Source organism: Anguilla rostrata, chromosome 18 (genome assembly GCF_018555375.3).
Source record: "Anguilla rostrata isolate EN2019 chromosome 18, ASM1855537v3, whole genome shotgun sequence".
In the NCBI taxonomy this organism is placed as follows: Eukaryota; Metazoa; Chordata; class Actinopteri; order Anguilliformes; family Anguillidae; genus Anguilla; species Anguilla rostrata.
In genome coordinates, this window is record NC_057950.1 from 18,412,646 (window position 1) to 18,430,546 (window position 17,901).

The 17,901-nt window shown below is 43.3% G+C and overlaps 1 protein-coding gene across 2 annotated transcripts in view; it reads left to right on the top strand.

The window, feature by feature from the left end:
• The first annotated feature begins 2,332 nt into the window (after nt 1-2,332).
• Nucleotides 2,333-17,901, top strand: part of lrrc1 (leucine rich repeat containing 1) — a 45,040-nt gene continuing 29,471 nt past the window's right edge. Inside the window, exon 1 of one of the 2 annotated variants that reach the window (XM_064316729.1) lies at nt 2,333-3,014. In XM_064316729.1, coding sequence (XP_064172799.1) covers nt 2,856-3,014 — 159 coding nt within the window. In that variant the 5' untranslated portion in view covers nt 2,333-2,855. Of the gene's footprint in view, nt 3,015-3,128; nt 3,271-17,901 lie in introns of those variants that run through there. The other variant, XM_064316730.1, reaches the window with a different exon arrangement.

Consider the following 17,901-nt stretch of genomic DNA (forward strand, 5'->3'; position numbering starts at 1 on the left):
AGGAGAGAGAATGGCATGGTTCTAAAGGGTGATTCCATTGCCACCACTTTTGGGCTCTTGTGGATTTTATATTCTGTATTGTTTATGTTTTTGGTCTTGGGTTTTTTTTTTGGGGGGGGGGGGGTCAATGCCAACATGTTCCCTATTGCATGATTGCTTTATGGTTTGGAAAAGCATTCCACCCACCTAGTGCTGCATAAGCAATTTGGGAAGCGATAGCATGGAAGGGTTTATTTTCTGTCTAAACCAACTAGACACTACAACACTGATTACAGTACATGAGGAATATGAATCCTATAACTGCAGCTAATCCCTCTTCACTGTGTGTCAATTTAAAGTTGAATGTGTGGACTATGTTGCACTCTTCTTTAAAATCAGCAGTGAAGAAATGCAGAACTAGTTGAGCTTATGGGACTTGTTGTAACTATCCCTTACAATAAGGATGATGGTAGATCCTTTCATTATTAAACTGGGATCAAATGGCTTCTCCATCCTTCATATCCTGACTTTATGTACTGGCTTGTTTTGGTTGAACTCCAGCATTGTTCTATTTGTTTTACCTTCAAGCACTGTACACCTGATCCCCTAGTGGGATATCTCCACGAACTTGAAGAATTGATATAATTGGTATGTGTTCATATACATATGCCTGACAAATATTCCAGTGAATATGTGTCTGTGCATTGTGTTCTATGGCATTATGTAAAACGTTAGTAAATATTGCATTGTCTTGGACAGCCGAAAGACAAGGACACGTGATTGTAAGTCTTCAGCATTGATTAGCCTAAATTACCTGAGAATTATACCCTGAATTTCCTGAAAATTACTGATTTTTAAATTTACTCCAAACTACTTATTGTGGTACTCTCCTTCGCTTTGTCTCTAGTTTGCAAGCCACACCTGTAAATATGGGTCAGAGTCGGGGGCATTTCTGACCTATACTAGAGAGGCATTTAAAGTATGCCTACTAAAATTCAATGGGAGTACTTGATTTTGGTTGGAACATTGGTTGGCTGTTGCCAGATGAGACCAAAATTGAGTTTTTTTTGACCAGGCCATCAGTGGCGGATTCGATGTCTGATGACTCTGTCGAAAAGGACATTGTGCCTACAGTGAAATTATGGTGTTGGATCTTTGTGCACAAAGTCAGAATATGACTTTGTGCACCCTCCCTATGAAAGTATAACAAAGTGCTGGAAATTGATGCGTAAATGTTTACACCCAAGTTTTTGGGAAATTAAATTACTAGTTTAAAAAAAGTAACTTTTTTTCTCAGCAATTGTTTAAAATATGCAATCATTCCCAGACCAGTGAGTATATTATGTAACATCACTAAATCTGTAATGTTAACTGCTAAGCATGTAGCCTTGGAAACAGAAATACTGAATAATATTTAGCTAAATTTATGCATTTAAATGGGATTGCGTTGCTGAATTCTCACATTTAAATATTTATTCATATGTTTAATGTCTAATGAGATTTTCTTTCTGCCAATTTTACATTGATTTCTGACAGCACCACTTGTTCTCACAACTTTCAGAAAGGTATGGTCGGGCTCACATTCAGTATTAGGCGTAATGTAAGTTATTTTTTGTATTATTAATCCATAACGGATTATTAATGCACTTGACAAAACCAGTTTCATATTAAAAGTTGATTAAAATTAAAATCGAAGTAGGTCTAAACTTTCATAAATTATTTTCTAAAATTCTCCCTTTGTTTTAAAATGAACTTTACCGTACTCTACCTCCTGGAACGATAAATCGGGACCATCCTGCTCTATTTCGACGGTATAATGACTGCGGTGTAAAAGCGGATTAGGTGGAATCACGAGTTTCTGTTCAAAGTGACGTGTTCCGACGTCACTTTAATGGTGAGGTCACAGTATTTCTCCGATTATTAACTGGGGTCTGGACTGCAGTTCGGCTTCACTCTCCTCTGACAAAATATGACGATGCATAGTTTTCCAAGTAAAACACACTTTTGTTTACATCTAAGAAAGCCCAACAAAATTGTGTAAACATATAACACATGGCCTAGGTACTGGACAAACCTTTATTTTGAATCTCTGAGAATGGCATAGTTCCCATTCCCACATTAAATACGGTTTATTATCATTTGAACTCCATGCAGATTAGCCTATTAATTTCCTTCATATGTGAAGGAATCTGACATTTAAACAGTTTGAAACAAAAAATGTCGTGTAAAAACTGCGGGGGGCCGCTGTAGTCTTTCAACTAGGCGTTATAGAGTTCGACTGCCACTGCAGAGAAGTCGATGCAAACTTGCAGGTATCGCAAAACGCGCTACGGGGACTACACTATCTCACCCGCGACCGCCCGTCCCTTGTTCCCACGATACACCGAGGGAGGGAGAGGAGCAGTGAAACAAAGGGAGGAGCAGTTAGGAATGGTGACGTCAGATTGGAATGAGGGAGTGAATGTTCCGGGTCAGAAACTGGAATGAGAGGAAATTAACTCTACAGCGAGAAAAACACGAAATCGCAACCGACCAAAACCGAGATGTAAGCGTTGGCTTGTGAAAATAAAGGCCGAACTACTCAACATTCCACCGGCTGCAAAGATTTGAAAACGGGACAGAAGCCAGCGTGAGGATAAAAGTGTCTGAAGTGTGAAAGCGCAACCAGCGGTTTTATTCCATGTTACTCTGTGCAGTTTATTTATGCCCTGGGAGGTGGTTTGCGTGTTTGTTCACTGTTAAAAGTCGCACGAAGAGGCGCTGCCGTACCTGATACTGTGCGTGGAAAACTTGGGAGTTGTTTTCTATTGGATTCTCCTTTTATTTTGCGTAGTTGTGGGGGGATTTTCGAAGAACGGAGTTTATAGCAACCCGTGATGTTTCACTGTATTCCCTTGTGGCGGTGTAACCGTCACATTGAAACGATCGATAAGCGCCACTGTTCCCTGTCCTACGTCCCAGAAGAAATCTACCGTTACAGTCGGAGTTTGGAGGAGCTTCTGCTTGACGCTAACCAGCTACGGGACCTGCCTAAGGTAAGACCTGGACCCGAGACAGATCTTCATTGGACGCCGAGTGACGTGAAATATTTATCCAAGAAGGTCCTTAACTAACTGCGTGGGCAAGGGTTTTTTTGTGTGGACGAACGAATAGCCTAGCCTATATGAATTAGTCTTCATTCCGTCCACTTGGCCGATGTCACGGGAAAATGCCAATTTTACTACTCTATTACGGAGTTTATAGCAGGTTACGTGGAACTGGCTTGGCTACGCTGTGCGTCTCATGTGAAAGGTATTGTTCACGTTACGCAATGATGGTGCTGGAGGCCACATTTATTTATGCATGTATTTATCACGCTTACAACCACAACACCTTGTTGAGCTCTTCGGACAAACAACCCTAGTTATTCTCTGCACTCAGCGTAGTTGCATTTGACTTGTTGAAAGGTTGCAAAACAAAATAAAAATAGTCTGTAGTTGGTTAACTAGCGGTAAATTTAAGACAGCAACTTTTGTTCTCTAATAATAACGAGTCTGTTGCTACTGCTCCAGCCTAGGTGAGGGCAATGTGCAAAAATAAGGTGGCGAAGCATTCTTGGACAAGCCTCTGCCGCGAAGTTAATTGAAAATGAAAATGAAAATTATTTTTGTTTCCATTACCCAACATTCATTTCTCTGTGTGGTTGTAATCGAAGACAAACTCCAACGCAATATTGCATGAATATTGCACGAATAAAAAGTGTATGATTAAACTGTCATCAATTAGTTGAATCTTCCTTGCAATAGAACACCTTAACCACAAACATCTGAGGGCTATAGGCCTACTTCTGTTTTACAGACGTTCTAAGGTGGACCAATATCAGTACATACAGGTGTATTTCCCCCCCCCCCCCCGTAATATGTGCTAACCTAAATACATTCACTTCCGTTCTCTGCACAGACTTCTCCCACCTAAACGTGTTATAGAAGCCAAAAGAATTGTGCAATGATCGCACAGACCGGCAGAAACCACCGACATTCCATATCTTTTATTGCTTTCTTATCTCACTGGTGAGCTGTGAGTAATGTCTTGGGCCACTCAGTTTGTTGATGTGGCCAAAAGTGTTGCCTAAATGGCACAATAAAAGGGGCTTGTTTATTGTTTTGAGGAGCAAAGATGGCATTGGTTACCTTCACTGGCGGATGCTTTATCTTTGTCCGGTGTTTTAAGTGTTTTTTTCCCCCCTGTGAACTGATCTAAGTGCAAAGCTGTACTGAACATTGAACCTGTGCTGGAAAGCTCAAACCCTCACTGACGGGGTGGTGTCATTTCACTGTGAGCTGTTTTCCAGATGCCGATTAGAGTAGTGGTCGGAGAAGGCAGATGTGGCTGAAGATTGGTTGTACAGTTTGCTTCAGTCAAATGTTAAGGCCTGTAAGTGAGATCTTAAGTTTCAAAACCGAGAGGAGTGGGTGCTTGAATATTTGAGGCAGTAATGCATCGGTCTTAAAAAAAAAAAAAAAAAAAAATCAGCCTCTGAAAGCACATTCTTCACATTATTGCACATGCAGGTAATCGTTTGTGTTAGATCCACGTCTTCAGTCTGCAGGAACTACAGAGTTGGAGTTTCTTTGCCACGTGTGTTATTTATGGCGCTTTGGCTTGTGACTACTCTCACCCTCGCTTTTTGGGTGGACCCAAGCCATGTCTAACAGAGGACATTTTCCAGCTCTCTGATGGCACGGCAGATTCACATGCATGTATACAGTAACTTTTGTGTGAATATTTCTTTTCAGCTTTCATTGCTCAACAACTGTATGATCTCTAGGTGTTTTGCACATTCTTGAGTTCAGAACAGCCCCCCCCCCAACTGCTACCCCCTATGTGCACGTACACACACACACACACAGAACTTGCTGTTCCCTAGGCCTAGGATAAATGTAGTACTGCACATCACTGCCTGTGCTCAGTTTTAAAAAAAGGGTAACTTTTGACCTCCTGCAATTGATTGGAATGATATCCCTCAAATGTTTTCCTATGGGGGAGTTAACGCCATTCTCTCAGATACTGCTGATTGGATCTGACCCACTTTGAAACAAGCCTACATTACATTCTGGCCCTGATTAGAAAGCAGAGGTGACTTTGGTATTGCACTGAAGATAATAACAAGCTCTGTCATGTCATTCCGTAATTATTACTGGGAGATGTAACTTTTCTTAACCGTGACCCCAATCCACAGAAAATGCCATTTTTGAAACTTTATAAGGCTGTAACAGAAGCACCAAGTTGATTTAATGTACAACTGAGTACAATTTCATGATTATTATTATTTTTTAAAGAAAAACAAAGTGTTTTTTTCCAGTATTGACGGAAGGGTGTGACTGATAGGCAGTACAGTCACCCACAACTGAGTTTTTTTGCATTTTGCTTAGCCAACACCTTCACCAAGGGTGAATTTCTTTGTTTAAATTTGATTGGTGTGTTATCCATTTACAAAGCTGCATGTTAACATCAGAAGCGATCTAGACTCGGTACCTTGATAGATGCCTACAGATGTACCTCCTCTTGAGCTTTAAACATGCAGCCTCCTGGGTATTGGCCCAGTTCCCTTAATATCATATCACATTGTCTTACTTAGTTTTCATATTTTCAGCAGGAAACTAGCAGGACTAGCCTAATTCACAACTAAGTATTTGTTCATCTGCTGATCAGTGTCCCTGTCAGCTTCTCAGTATGAGAGAAAGAGACAAAAACACAGAAGGGCTCTCACCCCTGCCTCTGTAATCTTTTGGTGTGTGTGAGAGAATTTTTGATTGATGTCCTTTTCATTTAGATTGATTCTTCTACCTTGATAAATGTATGTGATTGTACAGGAACCTTTCGGTTGATCTGGGATGTTCCCCATGGTCTGTACATGGTGCCTTGGCAAAATAAGATTTTAAAAAGGATCCTATATATAAAAGTTTATACTTTAAAAGGCAAGTGTTTAAGGGTTTCTTGGGAATTCAAGGGCAAAATTCATTTTAAGCACTTTTCAAACCTTAAAACATTTGTAACTTTTCCTGTACTCTTTAAAAAAGTAAGTATATACTTTATATTTATTTCCCATGTTACAATTCCTATTGATTAAGGAATGCCATTTTATCCCTGTGACATTGCCTTAGTTGCGCTTCTTCAGTTCTGAAAGATGGTAGCTCATTCTGTGGAAAGTATGCAGCCAAACATGACTGTTTGTCATGAGCTGGGATGCTGCAGTGACCCAATGGCTGCAGAGCTGGTGCAGAAAAGTCACAGGTGCTTGAGGACTTGATACTGAGTGATGAGGCTGGAAGACACTCTCTGTCCCCATTGGGCCGCTTTGGCCAATCAGACGTCAGTGACAAGCTGCAGTTGCAGACGTGGTCGAGACTGCATTTTGGGAACGTGCACCCCAGCCGGACATGCCACTTGGATGGCCTCTCTGCAGTCCTTGGTGTTCCCAACATGGACCAGCTCGTACATCCAAAACATGCACTGGGGCAATTCAAAATGCTGTGGTACAATTTATACCAATCAAAAGGGGGGGGGGGAGGTGTTCAAAGCAGTGAACTGATGTAATTTGGAAGAACAGTATCAAGAAGGCAGAATGCTCTAATCTCTTGCATAGAGTAGGGGCAGTGTGTGAGTCAGGGAGACCGCTGCGCCCTTCTCCGTGCTTGAAGAATAGCCCACGTGCTATATCCGGGTTTGACTGCTCGAAAGTGTATTTACTGCATATGCAAGTGGTTGGCACTGCATTTTCTAGACATGCTTTGCAGGCCAAGCGAAGATGTTGGGGCTGGTTACAAATTCAATTATCTTTTTTCATAGTGCAAAGCATATTTTTTTCTGCTGGTGCTCCTTTGATAGAGACAGCAGACGGTTGCTTTCTGAACACTGTATCATTGGTTACTGTGGAATTTCTTTGTTGCTGATCTTGAACATGCGGATGGTGACTTAAATAAATCATTGAGATTTGCATGTCATAGATATGATTTAGCTATATTTTTAAGAAGGTGAATGGAATTTGGTATTAGATAGAGACTGTTTGGACTTTCCCTAGACTTATTAATGTTTTATAATATTAATAAGGCCTTGCAAATCATTTTATTGGGCTATCACATCTGGAAAATATTCTGGAGACGGATCTTTGTTGGGTTAGAGGACATTTCCCTGGGTAGGAAAATGAATTAACAATATTTGTTTTTATACTGTCACTTTAATGCAAGTCCTGCATACTAATTATTTATTCTGTTAATCAGTTGAAGGCTGCGTTGTGGATTTGTTTCTGTTTTATTGCACATGACAGATCATTTTTCAAACTTAATCAAAACTTAAGGCAAGTCTTCACATTGGCTCCTGTCCCTCTGTATTATTCACTGGTTTAACTGAACTGCCAAGCCCTTTCATACAGCTGGTTTAGTTAATGCCAGTTTCTGGTTAACTTTGCACTGCACCCTCTGAAAGCAAGATGGTGGTTATTTCACACTGTTCTCTGATGTTCTATAGATGTCCCATGGTTTTCATTCTTCTAGAACATTCCACCAGGCCAGCCATCGGAGGGTGGGCTCCCCTCTATAACCGGGTTCTTCCTGAGATTTCTTCTGATTGGGGAGTCTTTCTTGAGACCATTTGAGTGTTTTTCTTCCCACTGAGGAGGTTTTTTTTTTAAACCTCAATTTCTTGCTTTTTGGAGGTTCGGGGCTGGTTTTGGACCAGTTCTTTCCTCTCTGTTTCCTCTGTAAAGCATCTGGAAAGTGCTAGGTCTATACAAATAAAATGGAATTGAATTGAATTTTTAAGCAATGGGTCATTCAAAAAAACCTTATTATTGCTGTAGACTAACATTATTTTAATAATGCGGAATATATTGCAGAAAGGTTTTTTAGAGCCGCAATCTTAAGTTTGCCACCCTAAATGCTGGTGCCTATTTGTTATTTATTTTGCTTATCAGAATTTGACTTTTGGTGACTTTTTGTGGCATTGTAGTTGTTCCAAGGTGGATTATTGTTTATATAAACTGACATATTGTCATTTCCACATGTCTCTTTATCCGATTCATAAAAAGGACAATTTTGCTTGTTTTGCATTTTGTCAGAATGTATAAACCTGTAAGGAGCCAGTAAATGTGGACCACCAAGACTAAAATTTTAATTTCAACAGTTCATGTGCCATTAATGACAGTATACAACCCACATAATGTATACAGGAAATGGAAAAAAAAAGGTATCCAAAACTGAAAACCTATAAAGTAAAAGAAAAGATAAATAAACAATGAGAGTCTATGCTTATCGCCCCCTATTATTCCCAAACCTTAAAAACACTGGTATCAGTATCGACCTTGAAAAAGCAACTAAAAAGTTATAGATGGCTTTTTCAAGGCTGATATGCACCCTAGCCTGAACATCTCTCATTAACATTGGCTTGCAACTTAACACAAGCATTGCACTATTTCTTCACACACAGTTAGGTGAGTTACATATGGTAATCACTGAACTCACCAAACTATCTTTGTGATGATGGTTTTTGGTCTAAGTTAAGGACAAATTTTGATTGAATTCCAAACACTGTCTTCATTATGGAATAAAATGTTTGGGCAAAGTAATTGACTCATAATTATTATTCCTCTTGAACCTAAACATTGGTTAGGGACAGAGTTTCATGATTGTTTTAATTTTAATGTGTCCTTCCTCCCATAGACCTTTTCTCTCGTGTTTTATTGAGTTATGTGGTATGGTTTTGAACTCTGCACAAATCATTACAGAGATTGAAATGTTGTGCTACATGTCGAGCGTTTTATTACCAACTTGTCCAAACTTGAAATTGAAGTGGGCCAGCCAGGTTTTACTCTTTCCCTTAAAAGGTAATAAGAATGATTCATGCATAAGAAGTAGGCCTAAAAGTCTTCTACAATAAACTGTTGAGTTGGATGCACATGTGTTGGTAATCCCAGGAGAAGTGTTTCGTTTAGGTTGGCCTTCAATACCTGCTTGCGTGTCTATCTGTCTTTCTGTGGCAGTGTGCATGTGTCTGGATGTGTGTGTGTGTGTGTTCATGCATGTTGGAGTGCATGTGTGTGCGCAGCACCGTACACACATGTTCATGCTGGGCTGTCCTTTTGTGGTCTTTCGCCGTCTCTCCCACAGATACGCCAGTTACCACACCCCTTTCTCCCCAGAGCTTTGAGAACACGATACCTGACGACTCCCAAAATAGGGGGTCAAAGGTTGTTGAGGCACCGGTCATGGAACAGTATCTGTGCAGACCCTGTGAAATCAGTGGGCAGATGGGGTGGTGTTGAGGGGGCTGGTGGAGTAGGTAGAGTAGATGTATTAACAGATGTACTCCAGTCCATTGGTGCCTGATGCAGTACAGAAGCACTAATCACATAGGATTTCACAGACTGTGCCTGTCTTGTCTCATCTTGTCTCGTTTTGGCTAAACTGGAATCTTAATCATGCCACGTGTGATATGAAAGGAGGAAAAGCTTGGGGGTCCTTTAAACGTCAGCTGCTGTGCTGAAGGCCGCCAGTTCTCCTCATGCTGATCGCCCTCTGCTCTTTAACTGCATGCCGATGCATGGGGAAAAATTTTGTTGTTGAAGTTGGAGAAACTTTTTCCGTGGCTGACGAGCTGAAGAATAACTGGGTCGTTGCAAATCCGTGAACACAGCCTTCAAATCCCTCTATTCCTAAGAGATTTGCTGTTAGGCCCGTGTAGACCACGGTAACAAGAGTTACCACGGTAACCACTCATCAAAGGCCATTCTGAAATACAGTTCCTGACGTTATTAACTCGGTGTTTTGTTTCTTATGGTGGCAATTGAGGGAATGCAGAGGCTCTGTCCTGTGGCAGAGGTTCGTGTAGAGGCAGAAAGAATTCGACAAAGCAAACTTTTTCATGTCCCGAGGTTCCTGTTTTCACTGTAATTTTCAGGGCCGGAGTCTCTCTCCCTGATGCGTAGCTATTGAGTTGCAGGCCAGGAAAATGATACGGTGCTCTAAAAGAGAGCCTTCCTGTGAATGACCACAGCTATGAGACCGCGGCCGCTTGGCCCAGCGGCATCCCTTTCGCCGCTCTCGTCCAGCAACAGCCCGTTACTGGAGGCCTACACGAGGGATTTTACACCGCGTTATAATCCTGTGTGAAGGACGGCTTTTGTGCGTTTAATTTATACATGTATTTGCACAGCTGGGCATTAGCTGAAGTGATTCAGGTTTAGCTATTTGAGGTTGTAATGAACCAGAACTCTCACAGTCCTGCTCTGTCAGAGGCCCAGTTCCTCATCCAGAATATGTTGTATGTTGTATAGAATATGTTGCATATTGTAGTATATTTTCGGAGAGGTGAATCCTACATGACAGGTGGGCTCCTAGCTGTGCAGTTTTGTGCTGAAGACTCCTGAAGTGCGCACTAGCAGAGGTACAGGGCAAGCCCGGGGTTTGAGAGCCAGAACATTCATTCCATTTTACAAGTTATCTAAGCTGCATACCACTCTGACAGTCTGCAGAGACACTTGTGTCTGAAATGTCAAAAGCAGTTGACTGCTTGGTCAGTTAAATTGCATATATGCCAACTAACTAAGTAACAGTTTTGTCAGAAACAGTGTTCAACATTCCAGCTGTGGGCCTAGAGTTTCTGATTGTGTTGATGTTCGTTTCTGTAAATAATAATTTAAAAAACAGAATGTGTCCTCTGGCCTGCCCTTTTAATGCGGTTATGTAATTGAGCTGTATTAATTTTTTAAACGGTCACAGATTTTGTTTAGTGGCGGTAGCAGAGAGAGACAGAGATCTGGTTTAGAGTTGTTCTGATCGAGAGGACTGTTTAGACGTACCCAATCGGGCTGCTTCCAACCGATATTACTGGATTTACCGGATCCTGTTGGATTTATGATGTCAGACTTGCAGCCAGCAAGCTGTTCCCTGACAGAACATGATGGTGTCAAAGGATCACACCTAGGAGGTAACGTTAACAAAAACACAAAAGCGCCTACGGTAACAAAAGTCCACCAGTCCCTTAACAATGCATTACGTATTAAGTGTTCAAATCAGCCTGCACACACTCATTTAACATTAAAAATCTGTTCTGTTCAAGAACTGTTCATGAAAGATGCCAAATTAAGTAGCAAGGAACTGAAAAGGAATGGAAATATAAATGTTGTAGTGAGACATGAAATGCCTTTGATTTGATTATTGGTTTTTCACTTAGCCTAAATGCTAAGAGCTACAAAATTAGAATAACAACTATAGTGACAAACCGAAACCTGTTGAGTTCTGGCCTATGTAGAGCGAGTGGAAAGCTGTTCCACTCATCCTGAATAGGAGGTGGAAAAACACGCTGATCAGTTTCACTTTCACCCCCGCTCGTGTCCTTGTCGTCTGTGAGGGTCAGTGTCGCGACGTGAGGGTCAGAGGCGTCAGCATTGGTACACGAGAGCGCACGCATAATTCAGTAATGCTGAGCTGTGTGTTTTACTAAGTCTGCTGTCGACGCTGCGTCCCACTGCGGAATGCCCCAGCGTGACATTCTTGAAGGTGCTGGCGTGCACCTGGCTCTAGATCCCTTGTTTCGTCAAGCTGAAAGTTTTTGTGAGTAACGGAAGAAGGTGTGCAGTGGAAAGACGGCGGATTAGTGCCCTGTAGTGCAGTCGCCTTGGCGTGAGCAGCACCCGCCTGCGGCTCATGCAGCCCGTTTGCATTTAGTTTGTTTACCTGCTGAAAAGGGGCTGTCTTTACCCGGCCTTGCCCGGGTTCGCCAGGCTTTACCGGGCTTTCCTGATAGGCTAGTTGTGTTGCTTGCAAAGCGCTTCATCGCTTGGCGCGCTTTCATCCCCATGCAGATACAAAGAGTGGAAAGGGGAAAGAGGTTACTTTTTTATTCACCAGCCATGGTACAGGGGAGTGTGTGTTTGTGTATCTGTCTGTGTGTCTGTCTGTTTGTAACTGGGGGGGGGGGGGTGTGGTATTGAACAAAATCATCAGGAATAGCAGGTCTAGTCTAGTCTCCAGTCGTTTGTTGTTGTTAAAACCGACTGTCTCACTGCCTCGAGGCTGTGGAAGGACCAGCGTAACTGCAGGGTCATGGCCTATGCCAGGGTCCCACCCCACCCCTGGGGGTTCAGCCGGTTGCTTAGTAGCCGCTGAAGTGGATGAGGAAATGACGGGTAATCACGCGGCGACGGGGGCTGGGCTTCACCGCCGCGCTCTGACGGCCTAGCATCGGCCTGTCAGCGTGCGGCACCGCGTGTACACCCTGCGAGCCGACGGCTTCTTGCCGCTCGCTGTTATCATCGCGCTGTCGAGTGGAGAACGGGCAGTCCCACCTGTCACCAGACAACCGGAATAGTGACATTTTTCCACTCGTCCCCCCCTTTCCCCCACCCTGCTCTCCGTCGATTGCTTCAAAAAAGGGAGATAAAATCGAAGTCAAAGTGCCTGCCTGAAATCTCCTCTGAAATGGTTCCTAATGTTTCAGTTCTGTGGAAGTCAGCAGGGCACTTGTGATCTTTTGCCAAATTTGGAGGCTATTCCACACCTCAGCATCGGTTTATCTTCGGTTTCAGGTGCAGGAGCCTTCATATTCGACCTGAATGCGCTGCTATATTTGAACGTTAGCACATGTAGGCCTATGTTTTTTAGGGGTTTTGTTGGAAATGGGCCGCCGGCCTGTTCAGAGGTGCAGGTGTTGGCCAGGCTTCAGTCATACAGCTGGCCCACATTACACTGTTGGGCAGGAGTCTTCTCTGGTTGTGCTTGCTCAGACAAAGTGAACTCATTTTGGGAACCTGCCCATTTTTGATCCTGCCTCTTTCAAGGGCACCAAGAGCTCCCTTAAATGACTTAACCCAGTGAAAGAGCAGAGTTGGCCATACCAGCGCAGAAAGAGTATTTTAGAAAGAGCACTGCTCCTTTTGAAGTGAACGGAAGGTGTGTTGTGCAACGCTATGTTATTTATTGTTGCTTTATGCATTTGTTTAGTTCGTACCTTGGACCTGGAACTTCCTGCTGATGTTATCTAGTTCCTTAACCTCTGCATTACGCTGCTTATCAAAGGTTGGTTTAGAAACCAATTTTTGGTAAATGGCAGTAATCCCCACATGTAGCAGCTTACTGCTACTAAATGATTTCCTCAGCAGTAGTACAGTTATGGGCCCTCATGTCTGCTAGATGAAAAATGCTGAAATGAAAAGGTGAATGTGTTTTTTTTGTATTCATTTGTTGAGAACTGTTTTGTATGGAAATGTTAATGGTGGTGGCCCACGTTTTTTTTTAACGGTGAATGTTGTGTTTAATGTGCTTCCTAAATTACCCGCTGCTTTTATATTGTAGCAGCTGGGAGCACGTGTAAATGTGTAGACTCTGCACCCGCCACCTCCGCTGGCACCGGCCTTCTCGTTGCTGGTGAGTTATCCGGGGGCAGGGCCTGCTGAATGAGCGGTCCTGAAATGCGTGCTTCCTTTTCATGCCAATTAATCTGGCTTCCTGGAACATTAAAGTGCCCACTTCCCTTACGGTGCCCGCTTCCCTCCCCCGGGGAGAAGCTCTGAGGGCAGATGACTCTCTATCAGTACGGACCAATCACAATCGCCACACAACAGCAACTCAAAGACAGGGGGAAAAAAAGGTTTCGATGGAACCACAGCGAACATGCGCTTTTATTTACGAATGTCTTCAGGAATTTGGGTAAACTCACAGCCCATGTCTTTATATTTTTGTTTCAATTCTGTATTTGGTGAGAGGCATTGGCTTAAATTTAGTTCTTACGTACAGTTTATTTTGACAGAATGCACTCGTGTGTTTTTGAGCGCATGAGCATAGTGTTTTCCATGATTTTTTTCAAAGGTGAAGCTTTCGTGTTTCAGGTTGGTGGCGGTCCCAGTGTGGAAGGGGACGGTCACGGTCTGAGCGTTATGTTGCGCACATGTTACATTACTCCGGGGTTCTGTTCATTCCTGGTTTCACTCTGTCTGAATTGTACAGTTGTGCCTGTCTGGAGAGAAAAACCTGGACCCGCCCACTGAACCATAATCGTAAACCAGTGTGAGAATGTTTTTTTAAGGTTCTCTGTGGGTTCTTGGTACAGACCCAGTTTGTAATTTGCCATTAGTGGGTGTATCCTCATATGGGCTTAAATATAGCCCACGTCTGACTAAAGATGAGAAACGACTCTCTAAAAAGGTGTGACATGAACAGCAAGGGGTCAAAGTACCACAAGGAAGCGTAATCTCAAAAATAACAGCGCATAAAAATCATGAAAATCATCTCTGAACAGGATGTGTTATTGTTTCTATGGAGGAGAGCGTTACATTTAGGCCTGTTTTATTGTGGATATCAACAACAAAGGCCAATATCGAGACTTGAAATCGTGAAATCACAAGTTCTAAAATTATCATAATATTTTGTCATGAGCGCACGCATAATTTATGGAACGGGAGTATAGTGCCGATTATCATTAGTTTACTTTTTGCCATCGGCATTTAATGACAAAACTTTGCAATGCTTGCAAATTGCGTTGTGCCCACTGATGCTAATAGAATGAATGTGCAGGCAGGCGAGTGGAAAAAGCCGAGGGTGAGAGAGGGATTTTTCCTCCTACATCTTTCTGCTCTGATTGTCTCTCATGCAGACGCATCCCCACCACCACACGCTCCATTGGCACTCCGAGTTGTGGCTCTGCGGATGTCACACATGAAAGATGAGTGTGTCTGATGGGGAGCTTTACTGTACACATTATTCACAGTCCAAACCCCAGTGCCTTTTACTCCACCAAAGACTGTGGTCACATGGCTGGGAATTTGAGAGCAGTAGTATTTCTGCGAAGGGCAAAGATTCTTCCATGATATTGGTGCATTACCTTGTTTGGAACATTCCATGCAGCATTCTGGTGAAGGGCAGAAATGTTTTTGTGAGATGTTTTGGTTCCGTTTTAAGGAAATTGCTGGTTTTAACCTGCTCAGATAGCTATGTGTTCCGTCAGAATGAGCAGTTGGTGAAATGCTATCTATTGCTTTGAGTTGCAGTCACTTCATCAGTGAGGCCAGTTTTTCCATTTTTAGCTAAGCCATTAACTGTAAAAGTGTGGGTGGACAGACCTATTGTCCATGTGCCTACATCCCAGTAGGCTGACTGCTTTTACCGACATCCAGCACTGCAGCTGACCTGTATATGTAAATGTAGCTATTTGGTAGAATAAAAGTTACGCCTAAACTTGAACCTTGTTCTTCTCTTAAAATGGACTTGATTGTTTTTTTTTTTGGTATTTGGCTTTCAGGGATAATTTGTTAAAAATATGAAAGACTGTTCGATTGTTGCTGTGACATGCCACCTCTCTGGTGGTTTGGCAAGCTTTCCGTTTGGAGCTTTTGTTGTGGTTTAAAATGGTTTCAGTTTCTGGTTAGAGATGTTTCATGTGCTAGAAAGGGAGGGGCTTTCTTTTATTACTAGCAACACATTTGTATTCTGATGAACATCAGTCCAAATATGGGTATGAGTATGGGTAGCTGAATTTTGGGGTTTTGGTATTTTGACTGTTGCCAGGGTGACCGTTTACCATCAGGTGTTTCTGCATTGTGGTAGGCCTTGTGACCACGCTGTGACCGCATGGTTCATCTGTCACGGTGCGTTTCAGTGCTTTCCATTTGCCTTGGAAAAAAAATAGCAGCGTAATATCTGTGGAACGTACGTAAAGGTTATGTTTTTTATGTATGTGAATTATCCCATTTTAAATCGCTTAGCAGACATGCTTTTTCAGGGTGACTTTGAAGCCATGCTTTTGCATGTGGCCACTTTGTGTGCACTTACACTACAGAGCCCAGGGACTGTGCTGGAATGGAAAAGGGATTTAGATATGTAGATATTTTCTCCAGCCAGGTACCACGCCACCTGATTTCACTAATGAGCTTCCTGAACTGAGGGTGTGAAATGGCTAGTGAAATGAGGAGCTGTAGTGCACGGTTTGAGCAAACACCCACAGTCACTGCGTCCTGCCGGTCCCAGAGCTGAGTAGCACTAGTTTAGAGAGTTTAACCGGGCGCCTTGCCGTAAGGGTTAAACGTCACGCTCGCTCTCCGACGGGACGGCTAATCTAAACTCTGCATGGTACAGAGGTCCCCCGACCTGAGCCTGCGCTAATCGAATTCATCTCTCTGACCCCGGCTCGCCATCTTAAAAGGCAGTTAGGCTGCACTTTATTGACAGCTGAGCTTGCTGCGGTTGGAAGTGACAAGTAGGTCATGCAGATGGGAATGAATAGATGATTATATCTGCCTGGGCTCGAAGTAGCCCCTACCCCGCCAGGCCACTGGGTGTTTGCGGTGGCTCAGGGGTTTTGGCGTGCTGGAGGCCGAGCTCACCGAAGCTGGCTTGGGGAAAGTGTTTTCTCCTTTCTGCACGATTGTTCTGAACGCTTTAATGATGTTATTCTAATACTTCGCTGTGAGTTGAGTCTGCCGCTAGCATGGGGCAGCGCGGACAGCGCAGTTTTGTTGTTTTGTCGCTGGCTCTACCGCTGGCTTTTCATCTTACCGGAATCCCTCCCAGCTTTGAATTCTGCTTCCCTTTGTTTACGCTCGCCAGCGGAAGTGGAGACTCTGTGTGTCGCTTTGCTTTTTTTTATTTGCGTTTGAACAGCCTTTCACCTGGTGCTGCTTCCCCAAAACCGATCTGTGCACTTCCCTCCTCAGGTGCTCAGCGTCCGCCGCAGCTGCAGGTCCTGTGTTTGGAGCCTCCGCGCTGCACTTTGTCTGATGGAGCCCAGGCCCGTGTGCTAAAGCCCCGGGGTGCACTTCTCTTTATTTCTCCCCCCTCGGTTGCGTATATCCACCCAGCAGCTGCGTCTTTGCTGGTAAAGCTGGCCCAGTCAGGTTAAAGGCACTAAACTGACCAGCGTTGCTATTGCAAGGCAAATCAGCTGATAGCTGCTTGTTATCTTTCATCTAAAGCCTCTCTGGAATGGATTAAACTGCCTGCTAAACGAATATGATGTCATCTAAAAGGCTGAAACCCTTCGGCTATGGCCCTTGGTCCATATGGTTGACACAGGCATGGTCCGGACTGGAGCCCGGCTGTGGGGCTCGTTAAAGAATAAGTAGTGGAGGTGGGTATGCCTCCCAAAAGGCCTGTGTTCTCCTTTATGAGCAGAGATATTTATGTGACAGCGGAGTTTGCTGCCTGGCCCTGCTGCTCCATCCCACATTTTCTATAGAATTCTTTTATCGCCCAGAATAGGGCTGGGTGCACGAAATGCTCACGTGTCTTTTTCGACAACGTATGCTGCAGCCACAAAATTATGACTTTACTTCTCTATAAAAAGGTTTCCGCACAAGCGTCTGGATTCTGAAAGACTTATGCCGGGCCCTGGTCTCCAGTTTAGGGCGAGCACTGCGAAAGTACACTGGTCTTCCTTACATGCATGCGCCAGTCCAACAATGTGTGTCCAATATCAGCCATCCGGGTGATTTAAAGATCGTACAGATTTTGCTGAATGAGCAGAATACACTTGTTTGTGTTATCAGTATTGCCCCATGTATATATATATTTTTCTATGTGGAAACCTGTGTAGTAACTGATCTAATCATTGGTACATGCCTCTGCTCTTTTATGAGGGTGAAAACTGGATGTTAAAAGTCAATTTATTTTGATACGGCATGTAATCTGTGTGATTTGCTATTCAGTTATTTATCAGCAGCACAGATCAAGAAATAGCCTAATTTGTGCAAGGAAAAACATATGAGAAAGGAGCCCTCCCTCCCCTCCCCTGCATGCGCACGTGTGCATGCACACAAACACACATACACAAACCACCTCTAGGGGTCCCCTAGACCCGCTAGTTCTCGGGAAAGCTCTGTCTGATTTACCCCCTTAACTCCTCCCCCGTTTATCAGCATATGAGTTGGCTACCTCTTTATGATAAACAGTCTGAAAC